At 60.3% G+C, this 21,353-nt stretch overlaps 1 protein-coding gene across 5 annotated transcripts in view; it reads left to right on the top strand.

The window, feature by feature from the left end:
• Positions 1 to 21,353, top strand: part of ARHGAP23 (Rho GTPase activating protein 23) — a 79,916-nt gene that overhangs the window by 22,471 nt on the left and 36,092 nt on the right. For 3 of the 5 annotated variants that reach the window (XM_078437234.2, XM_078437235.2, XM_078437233.2), the window contains exons 2-10: positions 10,290 to 10,451; positions 13,038 to 13,065; positions 14,691 to 14,789; positions 14,972 to 15,050; positions 15,214 to 15,268; positions 17,827 to 18,991; positions 20,589 to 20,744; positions 20,956 to 21,067; positions 21,251 to 21,308. In XM_078437234.2, the coding sequence (XP_078293360.2) occupies positions 10,290 to 10,451; positions 13,038 to 13,065; positions 14,691 to 14,789; positions 14,972 to 15,050; positions 15,214 to 15,268; positions 17,827 to 18,991; positions 20,589 to 20,744; positions 20,956 to 21,067; positions 21,251 to 21,308 (1,914 nt within the window). Of the gene's footprint in view, positions 1 to 6,176; positions 6,638 to 10,289; positions 10,452 to 13,037; positions 13,066 to 14,690; positions 14,790 to 14,971; positions 15,051 to 15,213; positions 15,269 to 16,460; positions 16,670 to 17,826; positions 18,992 to 20,588; positions 20,745 to 20,955; positions 21,068 to 21,250; positions 21,309 to 21,353 lie in introns of those variants that run through there. The other 2 variants (XM_078437236.2, XM_078437237.2) reach the window with 2 other exon arrangements.

Genomic DNA, 21,353 nt, shown 5'->3' on the forward strand with positions numbered 1-21,353 from the left:
ATTAACCAATTGTTTGTTTGTTTGTTTGTTTTGGGATTTTTTTAGAGACGGGGGTGGTGGTGGGGGGGACAGGGAGGGGGAGAGAGAGGTAGAAAGAGAATGCCTGCTGACAGCACAGAGCTTGATGCGAGGCTCAACGTGGGGCTTGAACTCACGAACTGTGAGATCATGACCTGAGCCAAAATCAAGAGCCGGATGCTTAACCGAGTAAACCACCCAGGTGACCCAACAAATAATTTTTGAGCGCCTACTGCATTCAGAGCACTCTCATAGTATCAATCCATTTCTGAAAAGTTGTCCTCAGGAAGCTGTCAGTCTAATGAGGAAGACTTAGGCCATGGCCTTGAGCAGTCTCTAATCCGAGGGGAAAGACACAAACCGTGACCTCTGGGAGACCCTGGACTGATATGGGACAAGAACAAACACACAAAAAAACCCCACAGAATATACCAACAACAAAAACCCTGTCTGCTCTCGGGGAGCTCCCAGTCTGATGGAGGAATCATGGCCTCTGCCCTCTAGGGAGTCCCAGATGGGCCCGGAGACCAGAATGGATACATGGAGACCATGCATTGAGACAGCCCAGGGCTGCTGAGTGGAGTAAATCAGGGGGTGGAGTGACCTGTGGTGGCCCTGTCCCACACCGGCCTGCGGTTGCCTGGGCAATGGCCCTGCTGTTTACTTTGTGGCTGGCTCCAGATTTACCCTTTTCAGCAAGTACTCATTTCCCACCATAAGGAAAGATCCTCTTTAGTCTCCCCTCTCTCTGGTGTCCCTGAGGAGGGGACCGGCTCTCCTGCTGGGCGGAGGCCCTGCCAGCCTGGCACCTTGGCCACGTTCCTTGCCTACTGGGGTCTCACGCTGCCTGCTCCCTCCCCACTCCCAAAGTGCCGAAGTTCTGCTCCGGAAGTGGGGGCTTTTGATGACGCCCGAGTGAATGGGACCACCGGAGTCACCGGAGTGCAGACCTCCATGAAAGTCTGTACGTGTCACTGTGTCCTTGTATACACGTGGCTGAGTTGTCTGCCTGTCTGAATGTGAGTGTGGCTGGGTGTGAGAGTGTGTGAATATCCAGAAGGCAATCAAAATAGCTTGCATCGCCCTCCAGGGCATTATGCTAAGTGAAATAAGTCAAACAGAGAAAGACAAATACCTTATGGTCTCCCCTATATGTGGAATCTACAAACAAGGACAACAGCACAAACCAAGCTCAAAGATACAGACCACAGATTGGGCGTCAAAACAGGGCGTCAAAAGGTACAAACTTCCATTTATAAAATAAATAAGTCATGGGGATGACATGTAGGGCATGGCGACTATAGTTACTAATACAGAATTGCATTTTTGAAGGTTGCTAAGAGAGTAGATCTTAAAAGTTCTCGTCACAAGATGGGGTGCCTGGGTGGCTCAGTCGGTTAAGCGTCCGACTTCGGCTCACATCATGATCTCACCGTTCGTGAGTTCGAGCCCCGCGTCGGGGCTCTGTGCTGACAGCTCAGAGCCGGGAACCTGCTTCAGATTCTGTGTCTCCCTCTCTCTCTGCCCCCTCCCCCGCTCACGCTCTGTCTGTCTCTTTCTCTCTCTCTCAAAACTAAATAAACATAAAAAAATAAAAAGAAATGACCAACAACCTATGAGGCGGAAATTAGTGTCATTCCTATTTTATTGGTGAGGAGCAGAAGCTCAGAGAGGTTCCATAACTTGCCCAAGGTCTCACAGCCAGAAAGTGGTAGAGATAGGACTTGGACCCAGAAGCGGAGGACTCCGGAGGACTGACTGCAGAGCCCATGCGCTAACCACAGAGCCATCGGGATCGCGTGGATCCCTCCTTGAGATGGCAGTGGGACGGCGGGTAGGGGCAAGTGTTTCCTCCTCTCCTTTTCTCTCCCCTCCCCTCCAACCTTCCGTGGCTCTGACCCAGTTTGAGCGGGGCGGGGTGGCGGGGGAGAGGAGGTGTCACAAACACCCCAACTCGGGGCAAGATTGGCTCCGGATGGGGAGAGTGTGGGGTCCGGAGAGGCCCTTTGGACCGCCCTCTGCCCCACAGGCCAGACTGAGTGGGGTCCCCACGCTCCCGGTGACGCAGGGTTATGGCACACGGAGTTTGTTGAAGAGACGCGGGCTTGCTTGGCCGGCTCCTCTGCTTGGCCTGTTAGGGCATGCCAGGACGACACACAAGTGGTGCTGGGAACCAGGCATCTGAATGGGGCAAAGGGGTGGAGGAGGACTGGGGGGGGCGTGGTGGGGGAGGCCGCCTGGAGCGGGGAGACTGGGGCAGGGGTCAGAGGCCCAGGCGTGGGCTGGGCGGGCATGCCTTGGGTATCACATTGCCTGCATGCCTCGGATGGCCGGGGACTGGCAGCAGATTTGCTCTGTCTGTGTGTGGGGTTGTGGGGGTGGTTATGGGTACGTGCCTGGTGGTATGCGATGAAGATCTGGGACCAGCCGGAGAGTCATCAATGTGGGATGATTCGCTTGGGGTAGGGGCATTATTTGTCATGTGGTTTGGGGACCTACATTCTGGGGGGAGGCGCTAAGCAAGCCAGGGGAAGGGAAAGCAGGCAAATTGACCCTGAGCCCCTCCCTCTCACTTCCGGAACCACAGGCCTCTCTTCTTATGTGTCTCGAGACCCTTGGGCCCAGGATGCTCTCTTCCTTCTGCCCCGTGGCTGGTTGTCAGGCCGGTCCTGCAGCCTTCCGCTTCTACAGCCCGGGCCGCCCTCTTGTTGGAGGCCTAACCTGGAAGGCCCCTGACCCCACCCTCAAATTGCCCCCTCATGGAAAGAAGAGGCCTGGAGCCCCTGCCACGGGGGCTCCCTGGGTGTGTGTGGGTTTCCCTTGGTGGGAATGAAGGCAGCTGGCTCGGGCCTGAACCTGGAACTTGGGGACCCCTAAAGGTTTCGGAGCTGGGATACTAGTAGACATATAAGCATCCTGAGGGCGAGATGGGTACTTGACTTATTCTCCAAGGTGTCTCAGCCCCTGGCACAGTACCTGGCCCACAGCAGCCCCTCAAGATGTGGTATTTGAACGGATAAACAAGGTGATACAGGAGATCTGAGTGAGTCCGGGATCAGGTTTCAGCTTAGTAAAAGTGAGATCTTGAAGCGGTCACTTTCCCTCTTTAAGCCTCAGTTTCTGCATCTGAAAATGGGTGTAAAAACAATCCCTGCATATCCAGTCCTTAGGGTCAGAGCCACATGAGATCCAGTGAAAGTGCTTTCAAACAGTCAAAGGATGATTATCTCATTTGGAGGGAGGAAGACTGGATGCCCTCCCCTTGGAGGTGTAGCCCCCAAGCCCTGCCCCAGGGACCCTCAGGGAGATCAAGTTGAATGGATTTTGCAAGCTGGTCAAAGCAGAGGATGACGGGAGGGACTGCTCAGCGGGGTAATTCCTGATTTGGGGGGAGGAAGCTGGCAAGGGTGTAGGGGAGGAGGACTCACACTAGGCAGGAAGGCTTGGAATAGAATCTCAGCTACGCCTGGTATTTCCCAGCCCTTGGCCCCATCCCCCACCACCCTCTGGGATCCACCCCACATTCCTTTCCCAGAGGAAATGGGGGAGGGGGCTGAGAGACTCCCCAGGCCTGTAGGACCATTTATTCAAACTGTGTACACCCTTCAAGGCCCTACTGTGTGTACCCCTCCCCTGCTGACATCCCTGTGAGCCAGAGCTGAGCAGAGGAGGTGGGGTGGGGAAGGTGCAGGTTTGTGTTGGAAGAGACTGGAACCTCCTTGCTGCCCGGCCAGGTTAGAGGGCAGGAAATGGACATCACATGTGGTTTAACATTTCCCAGGTCCCTGAAGCCCTGAACACAGAAACCCCCTGCCGCTTCTCTGCCTTGCCCCTCCCTGTAGCCCTCAGAAACCTCAGCAGTTTCCAGGGAAGTGAATTCTTGATCCAGACCCACAGCAGCACCTGTTGGCCATGAAAGGCTCCATGGAGCACGACGGGGGAGAGTCACTCCATTTCCTCAGAACCAGAGACTGGGCTTGAAGCAAGAGGAAAAGAAGTTAGACAGCTGGAAGGACTTACCGGCTACTTACCGGGAGAGTGGGCCTGATTCTGAGCGAGGACATCCCTATGGTGGTTGCCCTCTGCTTGGGGCCACAGACTCTGACATAGCTGAGGACGGCCTGGCGGTGCTCCCGGCTGGTCTCCGAGGGCCTGGCCTTGGTGGAGGCTGGCGGCATGACAGGGAGACCCAGGGCAGGCAAGGGCAGGAGTGGGCCTGACCCAGAATCCTTGGTTTTCTAGTGACAGAGGGGTGGGGGAGGGTGCCAATGGAGGTGCCAGGTCTCCACTCCTCCTGACTACAGTTCTTTCCCATTCTGCCCCTAAGCCCTCCTGACTCAGCGCTGGAGGCAGCCTTGCTCTTCCCGTCAGGCTTCCGCCAGGGTGGGGGTGGGGGTCCAGCTCCTGCACAGGGGGCCCAGCAAGCGGCAAACAGGAAACAGGAGAACAAAACCGCTCCCTGGCCCCCACTCACCCTGGCCCTGCCTCACCCTCACCCTTCCTCCTCCCTTCCTTCTCCCTCCCTCGCTCCTGCCCGGCCCTGTAGTCCTCTAGTCCCCCTCCCTCTGCCCTGGCCCTTCTCCTCCCCTACCTCTCCGTCTTCCCGCCTGCTGCTTCCCACTCTGTCCACCACTTGATCCAAACTCGATCCAACCTTGATCCAACCTCAGCAAGGGCTGTCCTTGCCGAGGACACAGGTGATGGGATGCGGGTGAGCAGGGGGAGCTACCCCTTCTGTAGGGTTCTCCCTTCTGATGACTGCCCTACAAGGGCCCAGCCGTATGACTCTTCCTCCCCAAACTCCTAGATTTGGGGGCGGGGGGGCTGGAGCTGCTCCCCAACCCCAGCCTCCCTTCTCTGGCTGCAGGCTAGAATTTGGGTAGAAGATCCACAGTTGGAGTGAGGGGCTCTGGGCTTGGAGTCCCATGCTGCCATAGCAAGCTAGGTGCTCTTGGGCCTCCATTTCCTTCCCTGAAAATTGGGTCATGGCAAGTGGCCCTGGGCCACGGCGAGTGGCTGTGGCGAGAAGCCACCGTGAACAAATGAGATCGAAAAGGTGGCGGTGATCGCACGCCCACTGGCCCAAGGCCTCTACTGGCCCCACCCGGGAAGGGGCCTGGGAAGGGAGCCAGGAAGGGGAGGCAGGCAGGGTCTGCCATCAACATGGGCTTCCTGTCTGACTCACATGCTGGGGGTGGGGTGGGGGCCAGCTTGGAGCCCATTGTCAGCTTGGTGGTGGCCCCTCTGGGTGAGACTAATGGGCAGGGTGGCCCCGGGGGAAGAGGGTTGGTCACAATCCCCTACAGGTGGTGACGGGGACTTCACCTGCAGCCTGAGGTTATATCGTAACTCTGGTATGAGAGTCTGTCTGCTCTCAGTGCTGGGCAGTGTGTGTGTGTGTGTGTGTGTGTGTGTGTGTGTGTGTGTGTGTGAACTGAGGGGGCAGAGCACCGGCGCATGGAGTATGTATCCTGGACAACGTGTGCGTGTCATCTGGCTTGCCTTCGTGGGTGTCTCTGTGGGGTGGGGTGTGTGTGGGGCGTACAGGTGAGTGCCTGGGGCGTCTGGTGTGCTTTTAAGGACACAGTGGGTATGCTTGCAAACGTGTCCGTGTGGGGTGCGTGGACCAAGGATGCACGGGAGGGTGTCCAAAGTGTGTATGCATATGGAAAGGTGTCCACACACGATGTGTACGTGAGGGGAATAGTGTGTTTACCTGGGGTCTGTGGACAGACGGAGAGTGAGTGTGTGTGGGTGTGGATGGGAGGGTAGCCGGTGTATAGGTGTGTGGGCGGTGTGGGTCCATACAGGGTGGGTAGGACTGTGTGCGTCCCTGCGAGGAACATGTGCGCACGAGTGAATGTGTGTTTCTCGGGCACAGCCAAGCTGGATGCGCGTGTGTACTGTCGAGTACGACGTGTGTGGGCCGGGGCAGTGTGAGTTTCCGTGTGAGCGGGAGGGTGAGGGTGTGTGTGTCTGTGTGTGCCCGTAGAGGGTGTGCAGTGTGTGGCTGCGCGGGGGCGCTGTGTGGTGCCTCCCGCGTGTGTGTGGGGGGGGGGGGGGGGGGATCTGGGCGGCCGCGCACAGGGGCCGCCCCGGAGGGGGAGGTGTCTGCCCTGCCACTCGGCGGCGTGTCCGGGCTCAGGCGCCTTCAGCCAAGAGGCTCCGGAGGCGCGGGAGGCGCGGAGCTGCCCCAGCCGTCCTGCCGCCATCCGCGCGGGCCGTCCGTCCCCTCGGGGCCCCTGGGTCCCGGGCCCGCGGCTCCGGGGGGCGGGCGGGGGCCTCCGGGGCCCGCCTGCCGCCCGGGGGGCCGAGGACGCCGCCGGCCGGGCGCCGTGGAGCGGCCGGGGGCCCCCGAGCCCCGCGCCCCTCTCCGGAAGCCGGGCCCGCGGCTCACTGGGGCGGGGATGGCGGCGGCGGCCGGGCCCGGGCCCGGGGGCCCCCTGCGGCCGCGGCGCTCGTGGGCAGCTCCGTGTGGCGCGTGGAACGCGCGGGGGCCGGGGGCTGGCGCTGGGAGCGCGCCGTCGGCGTGGACTGCAGCGCCCCGGAGCCGCGCTGCCTCTGGCTGCCCTGCCTCGTCCACAGGGACCGCCGCGCGCCGGGGCCGCGCCGCGCCAGGGTGAGCGCCGCTGGGGGGGGGGGGGGGGGCGGGGTGGGAGGCTGCCGGGCCGGGGTTAGGGGCAGGGGCCCGGCCTCGACGAGGCGGGTGGGATCGGGCCACCAACTCCCTGGGATCTTTGAGCTGAGTGCGCCCTGCGTCGTGGGACCGATGCCCCAGGAGTGGGGAGTGAGCGAGGAGCTGGAGACACACGCGGGTGAGGGTGGCAGGTTGTGGCTGGGAGCTTTGCCCGGGGTGCTGGATGAGGACTGGCCAGTCTGGGTGGTGGCCTCCAGTGGCTCAAGCCTCTTGGTTTATAGGCAGTGGAAGGACGGAAGGGACCGGGGTTGTTTGAGGAGATGCCGGGGCATGGAATCCTGAGGAGTTTGGCTGGCAAGGACCCCGAGTCGGAGGCAGGCAAGGATCATACTAAGTGGACTGGTGGGCACCACTCCACCCTCTCCCTGGTAGGGGCTGTGGGCACAGGGGCATGCACGGGTTTCCTGGTGGGCAAAGGAGGCAGAGGTGGCAGGTAATGAGTGATCTCAGGGTGAGGACTGACAGGGCTGGAGATATAGGGGGTGGGGACAGTGTGTCTGATGTCCGGGATCGACCAGGCTGGTAGGGCGTGAGTCACAGTGGGCGCCATGCCCAGCATGAACGCTGTGCTCCCTGCAGTGACCTCTTTATGCTCCTAGGGGGGAGGAGCAGGACTCCTGGGTTCTGGTTCCTGGTGTTGCCAACCCACCACGTGTCCAGTTCTGTCTAATTTGTGGCCCTGGGGCCATCTGCCCTCTTCCCACCATCAGTTGGTATTTCTGGATGTCTCTTTCGTTCCTGGCATGAGGGCGAGAGCATTTGGAGATGGATCTGGGCCAGGAGAGCCGTAATCAGTGATGTCCCTGTGTCCCCCGAGCGTCTCCCTCTCCATCCCCTTGTCTCTGTGCCTACCCCAGAGAGGCAGAGTTGTGGATGTGTGTGAGCTGAACCCCTCCCCAATCTAGTCACCTTTCTGTTCCCATTGCTGGCTCATTCTCTGTTTCTGTGTCCATCATCTCCCTCCCTGTAAAGATGAGAGCCAGACCCAGGGGTGTCCCAGGTCAGAGGGGAGGAGAGGAAATGTGTGAATAATAGTATGAAGCATTGAGGTTAAATCCAAGGAAGAACTTCCCACAGGGGAGCCATCAGGTCTGGCTGTCCATGGGGGCCGTGGTGTCTCCTCTTCAGGCCGGGGTGTGGGAGCTGTGGCAGGGGGATTACCACACTGACGTTCTCAGGAACTGGTTGGAAGAGATGGGGGAAGGGGGACTGGAAGGAAGCATAAGAGGAAAGGGAGAGGCAGAGATAAGGGAGGGGGTGCCAATGGTGTTTGGGCCAGGAGGGGGCCTGAGAGAAGAAGGCCTGCCCGCTTCCCTGGGTTACATCCAGGCCCCTAGAGAGTGGCACCCCAGGCAGCTGGCAGCTCCAGGCAGGATGTGTGCTGGAGGAGGGGTGGGGGGCGTGCGGGGACCTGTCCCAGCCACTTCTCGTCACTGGGGCAGCTGGTGGCTTAAACCTTAATCCAGGACACCGGCAAAACAATGGGCCCTGCAAACAGCCTCAGCTCTGAGCCCCGGTGGAGTGCGTGCAGGGGGAGACGGTCCACGCTGGGGAGGCATAGGGGCTTCTGGTAGGAGCAGGCAGGGGGGATCCGCCAGGCCCTCTGCTCTCCCTGATCAGTTCCTTGCCAGGTCAGCAGTGATAGGAAGTCCAGGGGATTTCGGACCTCAGCAGAATTCCCAGAGAATTTTCTCCTCTGGACTCTTCGGACCCCCATGGGGGTGTGGAGCTCAGTGGACAGGCTGGGCTGGGGCTACAAGTGGAAGGAGCCGAGGGGCCATCGCTGGACCTCCTGGCCCATGCTGGAATCTCAGCCGCGCCCTCCCAGACTGGGGATCATCCAGCTTTGGCTTGTACCCTTCAGGAGAATGAGCGCTCACGTCCTCAGCTGGTAGTTTTCCAGACGGAGATGATGAGAATGGTCTCCCTGGCCTGGAGCTTCACTTGTTCCCTGTACCTTTCACCTTGGCTGTGTTCTCTGGGACTGCACGAAGCAAGCCTACTGCCCCTGTCATATTGTTCTTTAGTCTTCTGAAATTTGAGTCTCAAGTCTGCCTGACTACAACCCCACCTCCCACCCCAATACAGAAATCCCCAGCGAAGGGCTGGACCCAGGGCTCTCTTCTACCAGAAATGTGAACAGGCTGGCGGTGGGGTGGGGGGGGGGGGTTGGGGGGGGGTGGATACACGAAGGAGCTTCTTAGCGTCAGTACATCCAAGTGCCAATTTGAGCTTTCTCCAGCAGCTGGGCGAGGGAGAAAGGGGAACTTAATAGAGAAGGGGTGAGGCCCTCACCCCAGAACTGGGGCTTCCTCCGTCCACATCCAGCCTGCCTTTCTTCCCCTGCAGACTCCGGGCTCGTGCCAAGGAGCGAGGGGGTTGAGGAGACTGTTGAGGGTGAGGGTGAGCCCTCTGAGGTTTGGATTAGGGCCCCCCAGACAGGTTAGGATGCCTGAGGTTGGGGGTTAAAGCCCCGAGGGAGGCATCCTGGCTTTTCACCAGGCAGCCCGCCCTTGTCTTCCGTCTTGGCCAATCTGCCGGCCGCCTCCCTGTGCACACAGGCATCTCTCTGACGCCCTTCTGTCACCCGCTTTCCCTCTCTGCGTCTGAGCAGGGAACCTGAGGTGAGCCCTCTCTCAGGCAGTGTCCGCGCTACTCTCTCTCCCGCCCCAGAAACAGACCTGTGTGCCCTCAGACCCTGGTCTTCAGACATCCCCTGCCTGTCATCTTGGGGAATCCCAAGTATTCCAGCGGGTCGGCCAGAGGGCAGCCGAGTATCTCCCGCCACCCCCACCCGGTTCCCCTCTCAGATCCGGTGACCGGCCAGGCCTCTGGCTGGGCTCTGGAGCTCCAGGAAGTCCCTTCAGTTGTCTGATGTCCAGCCCGCTCCCTCGTGGCTCTAGTCCCTCACCTGTTGCTGCCGCTGCTCCTGAAGGATGCTTGTGCGAGCCAGTCTGTGTGTGCGTGCGTGTGGGTGTCTATCTGCAGCATATGTTGTGTGCGTGTGCCTGTATGTGTAGGCATGTGTGGGAGACTCTGATCATGTGCGATTGTGTGCGCACGTGTTTGTCTACATAGCCTGTGTGTGTAGATTCATCTGTGCCTCCGTGTGTACCTTTGCACATGAGTGTGCTTCTCTGGGTGTGCGGATGTGTCTGTCTGTGTGTGAGATTGTGCAGCAGGCGGGAATGAGCTCAGCTTGGCAGCAGGCACTTCCCAGGCCAGAAGGCCCCGTGTCCAGATCCTGGAGCGTAAGAGGTGCTTGGCGAACATTTGCTGAGCCGACCTGATTGAGAACCTGGCTGGCGGCAGGGAGTTACTTCCCTGGGAGCAAAGGTGCCATGAGGGGATCGAGGGGAGAGAAAGAAGCAGCTTTGGACTGAGGAGCGAGGGAGAGGAAGGAGGGGGGTGAGGAGGAGGTCGGGGAGCAGGGGAGCGTGCGTGGAACCCCAGGGCCCTTGCCCCCCTCCCCCTCCCCTGCTCCAGGCCCTCCCCCTGGCTGCGGGAGGCAGTGTGCGCACCTGGGAGTGTGGGTCACACGGCCACTCAACCCTGGTTCCCTGTGCTTCCACAGCTGCCGCTGGGCCCGAGAGATGGGTGCTCCCCTGGGCGCCCCCTCCCCTGGCAGGGGCCGCGGACACTGCTGCTGTGCAAAAGTCTCCAGGACGGCTTTGGCTTCACCCTGCGCCACTTCATTGTGTACCCCCCTGAGTCAGCCGTGCACTGCAGCCTGAAGGTACACGCACCTTGCCCGCTGCCCTTGCCCGTCCTGAGGAAGCTTCGGTGGGGGGAAGGGAGGTTCGTCTGCACTGTCCCCTCCACAGCCCTTCTTCCGTGGCCTTGGGAGGAGGGTCCCTGAGAGGCCGGGGCAGCCCTGGCTGGGTCACTGGCACTGTACGATTGTGGAAGAGATCCCTAACTGCCCTGGGTTTGGTCTTCCCAGGAGAAGGGTGAACGGTTCAGGGCGATGAACTTGGGGGTGGGGGAAGCCAGGACGCTCACACGCACCCCCAGACTCTTGGCCCCTGAAAACTGAGCCGCCTTCTCGAAGAGGTGAAGTTCCTGGGACTCTGTCCTGTGGCCACTTCTGAGCTGGCTTTGTTGCTCCCTCCCTAGCCTGAGCTCTTGGGGAGTCCACCCTAAAACACCTCTGGGACTCCTCCCGGAGTGCCCCGGGCCCTGCACTCGCCTCGGCTCTGGGCTCTGGGTGCTGGAGAGCGCCAGGCTGGGAGGGGGGCGCCCCGGGTTCTAGTCCTAGCGGAGCTCCTTACGTAACTTTGGTCTCACTCACTGGTCACTTCTCCTGCTGTAATGTGAGGGCGTCTATCTACTTGACCCCCACGAGCCCTTCTGGCCGTAGTATAAATGTCAGGTTCTCTGTGCCTAACCTACAGTGTGGGCTGGGGGCGGGCCAGGCATGCGGGAAGAGCGAGGGTCCTTGGCAGGAACTGGGGCTCCCCAGGAGGGCCCCCCTCCCTTCCCCCACCTCTTTCCCAGCAGGGCAGGAGACAGACTTATTTTGGAGTCAATGAACCTGTTACTCCCCCCCCCCCCCCCCGCCCCAACCCCAGGGCTGAGACCAGCTGTGTGGGGCTCTCCTCTGGGGAGCTTTGTCCCACCTGCCAGAGAACCGGGGCCTTGGGTTTCACTGCCTGTGTCTGTGTACTTGCATGGCTCTCTTTGTGTGCACTTGGGTGCCCAGTATGTGGGTCATATGCATGCATGTTTGTGTACGTAGGCGTGGGTAGACAGGTGTCTCTAAATACACGTCTTCAGTATGTGTCCCTGTGCTCTCTCACCCGTGTCTCAATCCGGGAGCACCTGCGTAAACTATTCCCATTGGCTGCAGCCGTGCTTAAGAGTGTAAGTGGGGGCTGACGGTGTGTGAGAGGGGCACAGCCCCCTGCCCCTTGATGCCCAAGGACACCAACCTTCTAGTTCCCTGGAACCTCCAGTCCTTCCTTTCCTCTTCCCCCAGAATGTCCCTCCTGCCTGGCCCCTGCCCCCTTTTCTCAGGGGGCCCTGCTGAGGGGTGACCGGGGCGGATGCAGCCTGAGTGGCCTAGGCTGGGTGGTGGACCTGTTTCAGAGAGACCTCGCTCACGTGGGGCGCTGGAAGACCCTGGGCGGGGCAAGCCAGGGGTGGATTCCATCCCCTTTCCAGAACCTGCCCAGGGCTGGGAGCCTGCAGGGAGCTCAGCCGTCTAAATGCATCCATCTGCCTTTGCCACCCGCTCACTGTGCTGTCAGCTCACATCAGCAGGCGCGCACCCCACACAGGGAGGGCAGGGGCAGAGGGACTGCTCTCCAGCAGTGCCCCACAGCCTTCATGTCCTGGCTGGGGTGCCAGAGGGTCCTGGGTTCCAGCCCTGGCTCGGAGTGGCCCTGGATAAGTCACGCCCTGTCTGTCATCTGCGGTAGAATGGATGGTCTGTGGACAGGGGTAGATACGATGATGCTAAATGTCGGATCCAGCTCTGATGTGGGACCCTGTCTCGCTGGCCTCCTTTCCCTCATTTCAGTTCCCTCCCCAAATCCGGTACCCTCCCTCTCACTACCAGGATGACCCCAAAGGTCTCCCTAGTGGGTCTCCTGGACTCCATTTCTTAGCCCTGCCGGATGCTAGAACCCTGTTCCCTCACTGGTACTTCACATCCACTCTCTCCCACCCAAGAACCTTCACTGGCTCCCTCTTTCTGTCCTTTCAAACCTGAATGCTTTAGTCTGACTTCTGTCACTTGCTGGTGTTGCTTTCTTTCTCGCGTCGGCTCAGCTGATGCTGTCCTACAAATGCTTGTTTATTTCTGCTGCCCAGCGCCTGCGTACTCCCCTCCCCTCACCCAGACCGCCCTCTCCCCTCCCTCCTCAAACTTGCCTTAAAATCCCCTCCCCCAGAGGGGTGCTAATCAGGCCTTCCCTTCCCATTCTCTGAGAGCTGATAGCCACTGTTTGCACTCGTCATGCCTGCTTATCTGTGTCTGCCTGTGTGTCCTCTCTCTGCGCGTTACGTTTAGTGCCTCCTTCATTGGGCTTGGAGCTCCCCAAAGGGAGGGGTCATGGGTCCCCCACTGGATTGGGGGCGAATGGCTGAAATACAAGGTGGTGGGATCAGCAGTCATGAGAGGGGGTTAGTGTTATTGGGGACCATTGCGTGGGACTTGATGACCGTCCCCACTGACACCCCTCCTGCCTCGTCTGGGCGCCAGGCTAGTTGAAGGAAGATAAGAGGGGAGGCCTTGGGTGGGGGACATCGAAGGGCCCGCCCAGGTGGAGCCACTGAGGGCTGGACCCAGGCCCCACACCCACCTCTCTGTCCCCTGCAGGAGGAAGAGAATGGAGGCCGAGGAGGAGGTAAGGAGTGGTGGGGGTGGGGCCCAGGGCTGGGGCTGAGCTGGGGCCCGTTTTCCAGCTTCTGTTTCTCTCCCGCTACCCAAGTCAGCCTGGGTTTTGCTGCCTGCCCTCCCACTGCCCCCAGCCCTGACTGCTGTCCAGTCTTTGCTCTTCTCTGTGTCTGCCCTTTCTCTCCTCAATCCTTTTTCTTTTCTTTTCTTTTCTTTTTTTTCTTTTCTTTTCTTTTCTTTTTTCTTTTTTTTTAAGAATCCAAGAGGCAGCACATTTATTCTGGGCCCTAGGGGAGAGCTCCCTGAATTTCATTCCTACTCGTCATCACCAGTGACATGAGGACAGATCTTGGGCCCGCCAAGGCCCTGTGGTCCCTTCGATGCTTCCTTTCTTTTCTCACATTTGTCTCCCTCTGAGCCTGTCTGTTCCACACTGGGGGTGGTGCTCTGGGGAGCAGATGGCTTTCTAAGACCTGACCTCTGCCCTGGAGTTACTCCCAGCCTAGGCTGAGGCACAGACACAGGGCGGCAGAGCCTGGGGGCTGGTGGTAGGGTGCAGCTGACCAATGGCTGTCCTCGGAGATGGAGATGCTGGGGTTCTGTTGGGTGTGAGGGGAGCCCTGAGGTCTTTATCTTACCAGATGTGGGCCTGCCTCCCCTGGCTGTCACCCTCTCTATCCCAAAGGGCCCCTTTCTGCCACCCGGGGTATTCAAGGCAAAACTCCTTTTTTTTAAAAAAAAATTTTTTTAATGTTTATTTATTTCTGACAGAGAGAGACAGAGCATGAGTAGGGGAGGGGCAGAGAGAGAGGGAGACACAGAATTGGAAGCAGGCTCCAGGCTCCAAGCTGTCAGCACAGAGCCCGACTTGGGGCTCGAACTCACAAACCGTGAGATCATGACGTGAGCCGAAGTCGGTTGCTCAACTGACTGAGCCACCCAGGTGCCCTAAGGCAAAACTCCTTTAACGGGCAGACTTCTTTCTCTGCCGTTGGGGCTTCTGCTGGGTAGTTGTGGTGACGCTCCTGAGCCTCATCGCAGAGGCCCCTGGGGGCAAGGGGAAGAGCCAGCTGACCTAGAACAGGCCCCTTTCTCTGATGGAGACAGTTAGCAGCTGGGGTGTAATGTGATGTCATGAGGGGCTGAGTACTCATCTCAGGATCTTCAGGCCTCTGCTTAGAATCCTCTGCCCCTAGGGAAGGGGGTGGGGTGGGAAGCGTGGGTATGAGTGTCTGTGAGCCTCAGGGCCTTTCCGCAGCTTTCCCCAGGTCTGTGGGTGTGGGCATTCTGCATGTGTGGGTGCCTGCCCCACTAGACAGGGACCTCCACGAGGTCAAGGCCCATATCTGTCCATCCTTTTCAGTCTACTTTCTGGCACAGTGCTGGGATGAAAGCACCATTTAAGGAGTGACTCTGTGTGTCCGCGAACGTGTTTTCCCCACACTGGTCTTTGTTCTCCCAGGGGTGGATCCTCTTGTCTTATCCTATACATCCACGTCTCTGTGAATGGGTGGGTCCGTGTTTGTGTCCGTGTGAGTGTGACCGTTCTCTGAGTGTGTGTCCCCTGTGTGCGTAGCTGTGCATGGGTGTGACCTTCAGCAGCCACCCCCAGCTAACCTGGCTGATGCTCACCAGGACCCTCCCCCCGGCACCACCGCCTGGAGCCCATGGATACCATTTTTGTCAAGAATGTGAAGGATGATGGCCCCGCCCATAGAGCGGGCCTTCGCACCGGTGAGCTGTCCTTCTCTGGGTCTCTTCCACCTGCTCTCTGGTTAGGATGGGATTCTCAGATCCAGGTGTTGGGGAAGGCCCTGTCCTGGTGCTGTCATCCATGCCTGGTGCAGGGGTTCTCAGGAGGGGCCATTGTCACCCGTTGGCCTGCTCACATGTGGTTCTGCCCCCCCTTTCCCCAGGAGACCGGCTGGTGAAGGTGAACGGGGAGAGCGTCATTGGGAAGACCTACTCCCAGGTCATAGCTCTGATCCAGAATAGGTGAGTGCCCCCTGCCTCCCTTCTCCTGTAATAGCTCCCAGCACACTCATTGAGTCCCTGCACACCACCCCCTTGACCCTGGGGTTGCCCTGGCGACCAGGATCCCTGTTCTCCCAGACCCCGTTGCCTCAGCCTGGCCTGACCCCCTGCCCTGTCTCTGTAGTGATGATACCCTGGAGCTCTCCATCATGCCCAAGGACGAGGACATCCTCCAGCTGGTGAGTCCTGCCCTGCTGTCTGAGGCGGAGGGGCCCTGGGGCCTGGGGGCGGGATACATCTCTCCTCCTTGGGGCCTCCCTTCTGCCTTCGGGAGGCAGAGAAGAGTGTAGGGTGCCGCACCAGTCCGGCACTGCCCAATCAGGGATGCCAGGCCCATCCCTGGGCTGGGGCCGGTTGTTGCTTCATTCAGGGCTGCTCTGTGCTGGGGGAGGGGGAGGCGCTGGCCTTGGCAGGCAGGATTCCTGCCAGAGTATCTGGAAGGAGGGTGGCCCAGCGGGCCCTGCCAGACTGGCACGTTCTTGTCAGCTCCCAAGAGACTGTTCTCCACACCCCCTCCCTGCCTGGCCCCGAGTGAGCATGTCTTCTGTAGCTGTGTCCACACACACACACACACACACACACGCAGACTTACACACGCCTACATATGCTATCTTTCTGTGCACACCGACCCCAGGCCTGTCCCAGAGCCCAGGGCAGTCCTCTCTGCCCAGTGTCCAATTTCCTGATCTCATGGGTCTTAGCCAGATGCCAGCTTGCTTGCCCTCAAGGTCACTGCCCCCCTGGGGGAAGGCTGAGGGCCAAACCCAGGAGGCCCTGGGAGCCGGGCTGGCTTCTGCCCTGGATGTGCTCTCATAATCACTGTAATCACGGTGCCATGCTTGGCACCCTGCCCCTCTGGGAACCTCCACCCTCTGACCTGGATTGTCCCCTTGCCCTTCCTGGGGAGGGGGAGGTAAGCCTGGAGGCCCAGAGAGGTGGATGGCTCTCCACAAGTCTCAAAGGCCCTGCGGGTACACTTCCCCCAGGGCCGAGGCAAGGAAAGCCAGGAGGGGGTAACAGGGTGGGATCTAGGGCTGCCCTCCATCTCTCCAGCCGGAGGAGGAGGGGGGGGGCAAGGGGTGGGGAGAGCAGCAGCCTTGAGCTGTGTTACCGGGGTTCGAGGTTCGGGTGGGCCGGCGGCCCCAGATGTCAGCCTCTGGGGCCCTCCGCTGGCCCCCTCCATCCTAGGCCAGCCAGAGGGTGGGGCCCAGGCATTCCTGTGGTTGGAAGCCAAGGCTGGAGGCCAATGGGGCCGCGGCAGCTGCTGACGCCACCGCCGACGCGGCGAGGCCCCTCCACACCCATCTTCCCCTCCCTCCTCCTCCCGCCAGCCAGCCGCTGAGAGAGAGAGAGAGAGAGAGAGAGAGAGAGAGAGAGAGCGCCGGTGGGGGGCCGAGGGCAGCCGCTGGGAGGGCAGACTGGGGGTGGGGGACAGAGGTGGGGCCAGCACAGTGGTCAGTGGGGGTTCACCCCCCGGCCAGGGAAGGCGGAGGCTGGCCACGATGCTGTCGCCAGCGCCTCCGCCGCCGCCGTGGTGATGCGGGGAGCCTGGGGAGCCGGCAGGATGGCAGGAGGGAGAGGTATGTGAGTGTCCCCCGGCTGGGTGTGTGGGTCCGAAGGGGGCTGAGTGTGAGTACGGGGGGTGTGGTCTAACTTGTCCTCATCACATGATGTGTGTGCCTGGGACTGGAGGTGTAGTTTATATGTGTCTCATTGTGTTTCGCTCTGTGTGTGTGTCTTTGGGTGTGTATTTTCCAGTATCTCCTTGTGGTGTGGCACGCACATGCGCGTGCGCGTGGGAGCGTGTGTGTGTATGTGTGTATTGTGTTTCACTCTCCCACCCTTTGATACTTCACCCTGAGAGACGCCCCTGGGCACCCATCAAGGGCCAGGCTAGGCCAGGGCCACAAGGCCTCTGTCCCTAGGGGCTGCCTCCTTTTTTGGCTGGGCCTGGGCGCCGGCCCTGTCACTCCTCAGCAATGCAGCGTCAGCCTCGGCTCCCAGTGCCAGATTCCAGGCCTGGGGTGGCAGAAGGTGGCCTGAGGCCCCTTAGACGGTCCGGCCCCTCCCCCAAGCCTGGCCCAGAGGGAGCAAGAGGTGGGCAAGTTTCTCTTCACTCCGGAGGCCTAGGAGCCAGGCCCTGGCTCCCCGTCCAGGGGACAGAAGGACGGAAGGACGGCGGGGCTTTCCCAGCCCCCGCCCACCCCCAGCCCACCCCGCCGTGGACACACCCCTTGGTCAGCTGCCGTCTCTGTCTTCTGCCACCTTGACTGGTCTCTGGTGGGTTTTCCCAGCCCAGCCCGGAGGGCTGTGGGCACTGTTGGATGTAAGGCAGCAGGGAGGCGGCTGAGGCCAGCATGGGGGAGGACCCCAGAAAACAGATGTTGGAATGTTTGTGGCTACAGGCAGTCCTTGTCATAAGTCTTAGAGAAATCCTGGCTGTTTCTCTAGTGAGAGAGGGAGAGAGAGAGAGACAGAGAGTGAGAGAGTGTGTGTGTCTGTGTGTGTGTGTGTGTGTGTGTGACTCTCAAAGGCCTCTAATTTCTTTGTTCTCTCCCTCCCTCCCCCCGACTCTCTTTGGAGCATGCCTTCCGGCTCCCACCCACTCAGGGCCCCCCTGCCGCTTGGTCCTTTCCCTCAGTCCACTTCTCTAGGGTCCTGATCTCCCAGGGCTGATGTAACTCCGCCCTGTGGGACTTGTCCAGCCCTGCTCACCTGCCTCTGTGTCCCCGGCCAGGCCTACTCCCAGGATGCCTACCTGAAGGGGAACGAGCCGTATTCTGGAGAGGCCCGGAGTATCCCAGAGCCGCCTCCGATCTGCTACCCTCGCAAGACTTACGCCCCGCCAGCCCGGGTCTCTACCTGGGCCACTATGGTGCCTGAGCCCCTCTCAGCACTGCCCAGTGACCCCCGGAGTCCTGCTGCCTGGAGTGACCCGGGGCCCCGCGTCCCTTCTGCCACCCGTACCCATCTGGACAACTCTTCCTTGGGGATGAGCCAGCCCCGCCCCAGCCCTGGTGCCTTCCCCCGCCTCCCCTCAGAGCCCCGGACGCCCCGTGCCTTCCCTGAGCCTGGCAGCCGGGTGCCCCCCAGCAGACTGGAGTGCCAGCAGGCTTTGTCACACTGGCTGTCAAACCAGGTACCCCGCAGGGCGGGGGAGAGACGGTGTCCTGCCATGCCCCCCCGGGCCCGCAGTGCCTCCCAGGACCGGTTGGAGGATGTGACTGCCCACCGCCCATGGCCCTGCTCCACCTCCCAGGGTGCCTTGAGCCAGTTGGGTCAGGAGGGCTGGCACCGAGCTCGCTCAGACGACTACTTGAGCCGGGCCACCCGCTCAGCCGAGGCGCTGGGTCCAGGAGCACTGGTGTCACCCCGTTTCGAGCGCTGTGGCTGGGCTTCCCAGCGTCCGTCTGCCCGCACCCCTGCCTGCCCACCCAGGGACCTTCCTGCGCCCCAGGCCCCACCCCCGCCTGGTCTGCAAGGCCTGGATGACATCGGCTACATCGGGTACCGGAGCTACAGCCCATCATTCCAGCGCCGGACTGGCCTCTTGCACGCACTCTCCTTCCGGGACTCACCCTTCGGGGGGCTACCCACCTTCAACTTGGCTCAGTCCCCTGCATCGTTCCCGCTGGAGGCCTCCGAACCACCCAGGGTTGTGCGCCCAGAACCCAGCACCCGGGCTCTGGAGCCCGCCACCGAGGATCGCCGCGACGAGGTGGTCCTGAGGCAAAAGCCTCCCACGGGCCGGAAGGTCCAGCTGCCCTCCGCAAGACAGATGAACCTTGGGTTTGGTGAAGAGTCCCCAGAGCCAGAGTCCAGTGGGCGAGTGGAACGCCTGGGCAGGAAGGTGGCCCCTTTGGCCACTACTGAAGACTCTCTGGCTTCTATCCCCTTCATTGGTGAGTGACAGTAGAGGTGACTGTCTTGGGAGACTGGGTCGTCTGTGCCCTGTTTTACCCCACCCACCTGTCAACCATGGGCAAAACTCTGGGTTGAGTGCCGATTTCTCTGTCTGTCTGTCTGTCTGTCCACCCATCCGTCCTTTTGTTCTCTCCTGCATCCTGTCACCCTTCCTTTCATTCATTTCTCCCCCAGCCGTCTTTCTTTCCTCCCTCCCTCCTTCCTTTCATCCTTCATCCACCCGTCCGCCCACCCATCCATCACTTCTCTTCTTTTCCTCCTCCCTTTCTTCTTCCTCCCTTTGTTCATTCATTCTTCCTTCTCGTCTTCCATCATTCTTTCTTTTCATCCTTCCTTCCACCCTTGCTTTCTTCTATCCTCCCTTTGTTCCTTTTACTTTTTGTTCCTTCCACCCACCCTCCACCCATCCATTTATCCAACAAATATTTGTGTCAGGCACCGTGCTAGGCTTCAAGCTCTTCTGGAGCGTGTGGTCCAGCAGCCGGACAGATGATCGGACAAGAACAGCCCCATGGTGTGTGTGTGTGTGTGTGTGTGTGTGTGTGTGTGATGGGAGTACAGGGGACTCTAGGAGACAGAGAAGGGTGACATGGTCCAGACTGGGGCGTGGTAGCCAAGGAGAGAATCTTAGAGGAAGGAGATTAGGGCTAAGATTTGAAGGATGAGAAAGAGTTAGGGGGAGAACGTAAAGGGAGAGAATAGAATATGCCAAGAACCCTGACGTGAGAGAGGAGGGTGCCTTTCGAGGTCGCCAGAAAGGGTCCAGAGGGGCTGTGTCAGTCTCTGGGGAGTTGGGGACGTTATCCTGAGAACAGAGGGGACACTGAGAGTTTGCTGCCTGTGGAACAGATGTTGGATAAGGGAGAGGCAAGAGAGAGGAGAGACAGGGTGGTTCCCAGGTTTCTGGTCTGCCTAGAGGATTGTGCCTCACCCCTACATCGGGAATGAGAGTGGGGCAGGAAAAGGTTTAAGGTTTGCTGACTGTGTCTATGAGGGTGCAGGATAGGCTGGGCTGGGTCTAGGGGCTTGAGATAAAGACCAGATACAAGATCATGAGACTGGGACCAGAAGTGGAGAGACAGTACCTGGAACTGAGCAGGGTGAGCTCACCCTATGGTGGTCATGGGAGTGAGGGAGAAGAGGCCAGGCCAGACCCAGCCCTGGCCTCCCCCGGTCAGCTTTCGGTCAGAGTGGTCAGACACAGCGTCAGTAATTTCCCAGTGTGAGGGGGAAACGTAGCGCCTGCCCTCAGGGAGCCCCCAACTGACGGAGGAGACAGTCCTTATCCTCAAGAGACCCCCGGTCTGGTGGGGGAGATAGTCCGAAGCTCTCAGGAGCCCAGTCCAGGGAGGGTGGCTCAACCTCAGGCCTGGGTGTGAAGGAGGAGGCAGGGGCGGAGCCTCCGTGCTCACAGTCTGGGGATGGGGGGCCCTTGGCCACGGGCGTATTGCCAGCAGGGCCTCGGAGGACCTGAGCCTTGGGCACGTGGTCTAGGCCAGGACGCGAGGCTGGGGGCGGGGGGCAGGCGGGTTTAGCTTTCTGCCACCTTTATCCACCACTCCCCTCTGCTTGCAGATGAACCCACCAGCCCCAGCATTGACCTCCAAGCCAAGCATGTCCCTGCCTCCGCTGTGGTCTCCAGCGCCATGAACTCAGCCCCCGTCCTGGGCACCAGCCCATCCTCCCCAACCTTCACCTTTGCTCTTGGCCGCCATTACTCCCAGGACTGCAGTGAGTGCTCCCTGAAGCCCTTGCCCCGTCCTTTCCCTGGCTGCCTGGTCCTCAGGGGTCTCTGCTGGGCTTGCTGCCTGATGTATGGCCTCTTCTTGCCAGCTTCTGCTACTCCAGGGGCCCCGTGGGTGGTCACCTCCTGGCCCTGCCCAGACAGGAGGGCTCCAGGGAAGCCCTGGCCCTCCTGCTGACCCTGTGGGTGGCTTTGCAGGTAGCCTCAAGGCCGGCCGCCGCTCCTCCTACCTGCTGGCCATCACCACAGAGCGCTCCAAGTCCTGTGACGATGGGCTCAACACCTTCCGGGAAGAGGGCAGGGCTCTGAGGTGAGGACAGCGTGTGGCCATCACGGCCACCCTGACTGGGCTGGGACGGGGCTCTCGGCCCTGGTGTCCTCTGTGCCCCCCAGGCAATGAGCTCCCTCCCTGGAAGGCTTCTGAGCCTTGGGATTTGAGGAGAAGTCCTAGCTGTGCTTCCTACCTCCCTCACACTCAGTTCTCACTCGCCAGGCGCCTGCCAAACCGAGTACCCAGCCTGCGGATGCTGCGAAGCTTCTTCACCGATGGGGTGAGTGGTGAGCGTGTGCGGGCGAGGGTGTCAGGGGAGCTGGGG

This window comes from Panthera onca, chromosome E1, assembly GCF_046562875.1.
Source record: "Panthera onca isolate mPanOnc1 chromosome E1, mPanOnc1 haplotype 2, whole genome shotgun sequence".
Lineage (NCBI taxonomy): Eukaryota > Metazoa > Chordata > Mammalia > Carnivora > Felidae > Panthera > Panthera onca.